The sequence below is a fragment of the Lolium rigidum genome, chromosome 6, assembly GCF_022539505.1.
Source record: "Lolium rigidum isolate FL_2022 chromosome 6, APGP_CSIRO_Lrig_0.1, whole genome shotgun sequence".
NCBI lineage: Eukaryota > Viridiplantae > Streptophyta > Magnoliopsida > Poales > Poaceae > Lolium > Lolium rigidum.
The window spans coordinates 268,582,083-268,587,270 of NC_061513.1; the positions used below are offsets into that span (position 1 = coordinate 268,582,083).

The window sequence follows — 5,188 nt, forward strand, 5'->3', positions numbered from 1 at the left end:
TTGCTTCTCTTAACAACCCAATAGCTCTGACAAAACATTGAGTTTTATTGATGCAAACTTTGAAAAACATGGTTTGGCAATCAGTGTGCAGAATAAGCTGAGCAGCAGGGAGAATCTTTAGTATTAAATGTGGCCGTCCCCGTCCTATAATGTATTAGATATCTGCTCACAAGTCAGCACTAGAATTGTTGCTAAATACACAACTTGGAATCCTTGACAACAATTAATAATGATAGTTGGTGCTGGCTGGCAGTTTGATATGGTCAACTTGACCTCACGGAGACATGTTAACAGTTAAAGCAATACAAATTGAGCAACTAGGAATGTTGAATTTGGTTCATCACTCAGGGCCGGCTATCATTAATAAATAGTAGTTCTTCATCCATTGTTTTGTCAGCAATCTCTTGCTTCTCTGCCGGCATCTGCGCATTTCCTGAAGATAGCATTCGTTTTTTTTTTCGCGGGTAGATAGCATTCAGTTTGGCCACCATAGGACGCAGTTTTGTCAGTGGAAGCAATATCAAATCCAATGTCCTTGGCTAACTCATCACAACAACAAAAAGAAAAGTCCTTCGCTTACAACTCAAGATGGCAATGCTTTCTACGATGCTTAATTAAGGTCTAGCTCCTGGATACTGAGAGCAAATGAGGCTGGATTTGTTTCGATTTATTGATATTGTAGGTTCAAATTTCATCAATTTCAACTCCTACGAGCACGCAGGAACGCATGGATATCTGAAAGGGCGATTTCGCTAGCAGGGAAGTTGGCTGGCTGACTTACCTCGTCGTTGTCGCCGCCACCACCGGCCACGGCGAGATAGGGGAGACTTGGACGGTCAGGGAGGTCCCATCGCGGCACCTCCGGACGGTCAGGGTTGAGGGAAGCGCCGGAGACGAAGCACTCTCCCGACCCTAAACCTCGCCGGCGGTGAAGTCGTCTGGTTGGGCCTCCTTTTGGTCACCAGACTTACTGACTTACTGATGCACAATGTTAGGCCATATCTAACACTCCCACCAAGATCTGACTTTATCGGGCCAGGGAGAATAATGTTAGGCCCTATCTAACACGCCCACCGAGATTCGACTTTATCTATTTGGGTGATCGTGTGGATAGAAAAGGACCAGCGTGCTTCTGATTAGTTTCGGTTGAATGACCTGTAGGCTGAAACCAGGTTCAGTCGTCCAGATAGGCGAGATTAATAGAACAACACCATTTAGTCGAGTTATGGTACGCACATTGTGGATCTAATTATGTTCCATACAAACCACGTTCTGGCTACCTTTGCCCACCTAACATGTATGGAGCAATGTCCATGGCAGGTAGTTTACAATCTGCAGTACTTGCCGAGCACTCTAAACGGGCAAGATAAGGAGCTGGCCAAGCACAACCATGTAAAACTGGCAAGATATGGCGGAATCCGACTTGAAATAATACCTGGGCAAGCTGAAGTTCCCTAGATTAGGTACTCAAAAGCATCTTGCTACACTAGAAATCAAGCTAGACTATGGCACAATGACTTCTTTTTTTTGTTCACATAACATGTAAACACTGCCGACTACATTGATCAAAGCGACAGACTGATGAGAACTGCAGCAGCCGCCATCCCTTCACCTGGAGAAATGAACTCATTATTAGCTAATCAACATAAAAAAAGAGCTCTGTAATTCACTGCCGTTATCTCCTAGGAATGCTGATGACAACAAAATGTAAATCCTTGATGCATTCTTACACTATAATTTGTTGTAGTAAACTAATAACAAAATAAACAACTAATTCTTTTTAGGACGTCTCCCACCAGATGAGCTCTTTAATGCTGATGACAACTATTTTTTTTAGAGCTCTGAAGCTAGTATCTGCACAAGCTGAAGCCAAAAGAAAGGGGGCAATCTATTACTTTGAGCTTACAAGAAATTTCAAGATCTATGCATGTCCAGATAGGCACTCACAAGAAATTTCAACACCAGAACCATATTCAGCATTTCGATCATCTGTATATCATCTACAGTCTAAAAAGGAATCCATTTATTTCGGCATAACCATCATTTTAATTGGTCTCCGTGTTATCTACATAAGTGAATCCCAACAGTCAAATGAAAAATTACTTTGTGCCCTTGTGGGCGTATGCTATCCGTACTCAAACAGTCTAGAAACCAGATCTCACAAACTACATCAACAAGATCTTCTTACCTGTTGAACTATTTCAGCACATTAGCACATCAAACCAGATAGTCATCCTATGTGCGACAATTCAGCTGCATTAAATCCACCAGCAATGGCTGTGCCTAGAAGCACAAGAAGTCATGCAATTAATAACAATATGGAAGAAAAGACAAATGCATAAGAGAAGGTAACAGTGATTCAATTGCACAGATGAGCTGACATATATAACTTGAGCAAAATAGCTTAATTTGTATAGATGATTTATAGCTCACTTTTGATACTATTACTAGCAATAGACAAACAAATATACCCATCTGTTGTAAAATGGAAAGAATAGTCCTAAGAGAAATATACTTAGATATTTAATCATTGAGAATTTAGCTGATAAGAACCAAGACATGCTATCTACTTTATCTCATGTTAAACTCATCCCACGAACTGTCAAGCATACAAAACTAAAACATGACAAAACTAACAAATTCTTGTAACACCAAAAGTGATCTTAGGTATTCACTTCTAAATAAATGGAGCTTGACAGTCAAGAAATGCAGTTTATTTTTGTGCGCTACAAATGTACTAGTCACCTACAGGAGGGGTCATTAGCAAGGGACCAAAAACACATTTATTGATAAAGCATGGACTCAACAAAAGCAGTTCATATGGAGTTATTTAATAACAAGATCAGAACCATAAACATTCTGGGATAGAAGAATATGACTAGCTCTGAGGTTACAAATGTGCCAAGAGAGTTAGTCATTTGATACTTCATTTGGTATATAAGGATAGCGCTGAAATCTATATTTAATGGTAACATATACTAAGGGATACAACTATAAGTTTGCCTATCTAACGTCAAAAGGGCAATTGGTGAGTTGAAGTTGTTGGTAAACACTTAAAAAACAGAAATAAGCTATTCAAGCAATCATGTGACAAAGGTAGCTAGATTAGGTTATTCCTAAGCTACAAGGGCTAAGAATGAGAATCACCTGGCGTAAAGAAACTCTTGAAAAGATGATAGCGAGTCATGATGGGAGAAGAGATTCCATTAAGTTTCCTGGCCTGCATTGGTTTAAGTTGAACCAAGTAGACACTTGAGGCATGCCATAAAAATACAGCATCATCCCCATCATACCCCAGCAGCTGCACCCCCTTTCCCAAATGCAGATAAGGGAGCTGGAGAATGGTGTCCAATTCGACGGTCTTCCACGGCGCCCATGTGGCAATACCATGACAGTCGATGTTCCTCTGCCACATTTCGAGGCGAGGATATGACAATGCGGCGTAGCCAACAACACCATCCGCAGCCTGGATGATCTGATGGTTTCCGTATATCATAGAATCAGGACACGGAGGCCCCATGGAAACAGCTAGGTTCTGTTTATCGAAATCAAACTCTAGTATGCCACAGCCCACTAACCAGTAAAGGCAATCACCAACAAGGGTTGCAGGAACAGCAAGGGTTTCAGGAGCACCATCGAAAATATAACATGGAGCCTCTGTTGAGACGAGATTGCCCCATAGGCCGGTCTCCAAGGTGTAAACACAGGCAAGACATGGAGTATCGCGTCTGCCCCCGGACAGCAAGACCAACTTGCAGGAGCTGAAGCAGCGGCTGCCGTGCACGTGCCCATGGTCACCGGCAGCGCAGAGCACCGCCCCTTTCAGGTAGCCAATCCTCATCCCGGACGGAACAGCCACGCAGCGCTGCTCGCCGGCGATGGGGTCGCACACAACGACCTCATGCCGTGCCCAGTCGGAAATGAGGAGGAGACCGTGGCGGCAATCGAGCAAAGTGCAGTCGCCGCCGCGGCTGCTGTAGCGTCCAAGGGAGACGCGCGCAGGAGGGATGCGGTCAGGAGGGTCAAGTATGGGGTTGAACACGATCCCCTGGTTCCTGAACCACAAGATGACGCCGAGGTGGGGCGGCTTCCGATGGTGCGCAAGGAACTGGCGGTGGAACTTGGGGTCGGTGACGAGCCCTCGCCAGCGCCTGCAGACGGCGGAGGCGCGCGGGAGGGAGGACGGCTCCGGGGGAAGGCGGGTGAGGATCTCCCGGAGCATGTCGTCGTCGTCCGGCAGGCTGGCAGTAGCCGGCTCCGCCGGCGAGGTGCCTCGGCGGCGACGGATGCGGCGGGCCATTCCGGCGCCCTCCTCGGTCGCGCGATTTTGGGGGTGCAGGCGGGGGCTGCGGCGGGGTGTCACTCCGGCACCCTCCTCACTCGGCTGGATTTGGGGATGGAGGCGCGGGCTGCGGCGGCGGGCCACTCCGGAGCCGTACTCGCTTGCGTGGTTTTGGGAACGGAGGCCCGTGCTGCGGCGGCGGGCCATTCCGGCGAACTCCTCGCTCGCGTGGATTTGGGAACGGAGCCAAAACCTAGCTAGAGGACACACTCACAGAGTCACAGAGGAAAGTGGGGTTTCTTTCTCCTTCCCGTTTGTTCAGAGTAAATTACATAAAACTATCATATTTGAGGTACCGGTCACACGTTAGTACCAGCACTGGTAATTTTCACACATAAATGCCACTGGAGCAGTTCGTTACAAATCACACTCATTTTCGTCTAACCATGTTTTGACAACCTTTCTGGCGCTAGGACCCATTCGTTAGGGCTGAGTTGGCAACACATGAGCTGAGGTGGCTATGGGGCCCACCTGTCAGCCCCCAACATTTCTTTCCTCTTCTTCGTCAATCCTCTCTATCCCGCCCGCGCACCTACAACAGGCGAACGGCGCCGCCCCTGCGCAGACCCTGCCACCTTTCTCCCTGGCCCGACCCGAGCAGGTCCTCCCCTTCTCTGGCTCGCTCCTGTAGGCCTTGTTCGGCAGGAGAGGATCAACTAGTATTGTTGAGTATTACCCACCGTGTTTTTGGTGGAAACACTCCAGCCACCCGATCCCCTCCGATTCTCTCCCACGTCAATCCCTTTCCAAAACGCGAGGTGGGGCGAGCGTTTCTAATCCTCAGCAACCTGGCGTGTATACGACGAGTCAAATGGGCTGAAACCAATCCCTTTCCAAAATTCTTCC

General features: G+C 47.0%; 1 protein-coding gene across 1 annotated transcript; it reads right to left on the bottom strand.

Moving 5' to 3' along the window:
- Positions 1–1,406: 1,406 nt before the first annotated feature.
- LOC124664103 lies at positions 1,407–4,489 on the bottom strand. The gene is made up of 3 exons (XM_047201701.1): positions 3,148–4,489; positions 2,189–2,283; positions 1,407–1,612 (listed from the first exon to the last, which is right to left on the bottom strand). The coding sequence occupies exons 1-2, from the start codon at positions 4,487–4,489 to the stop codon at positions 2,231–2,233; spliced, it is 1,395 nt and encodes a 464-aa protein (XP_047057657.1). The 3' UTR covers positions 1,407–1,612; positions 2,189–2,230.
- Positions 4,490–5,188: the final 699 nt, after the last annotated feature.

Coding starts and splice junctions, on each gene's coding strand:
- LOC124664103 (XM_047201701.1), bottom strand. CDS start 4,489: ATGGCCCGCCGCCGCAGCACGGGCCTCCGTTCCCAAAACCACGCAAGC. Junction 2,284..3,147: donor CAAGAGTTTCTTTACGCCAG/GTGATTCTCATT, acceptor TTGTGCTTCTAG/GCACAGCCATTGCTGGTGGA.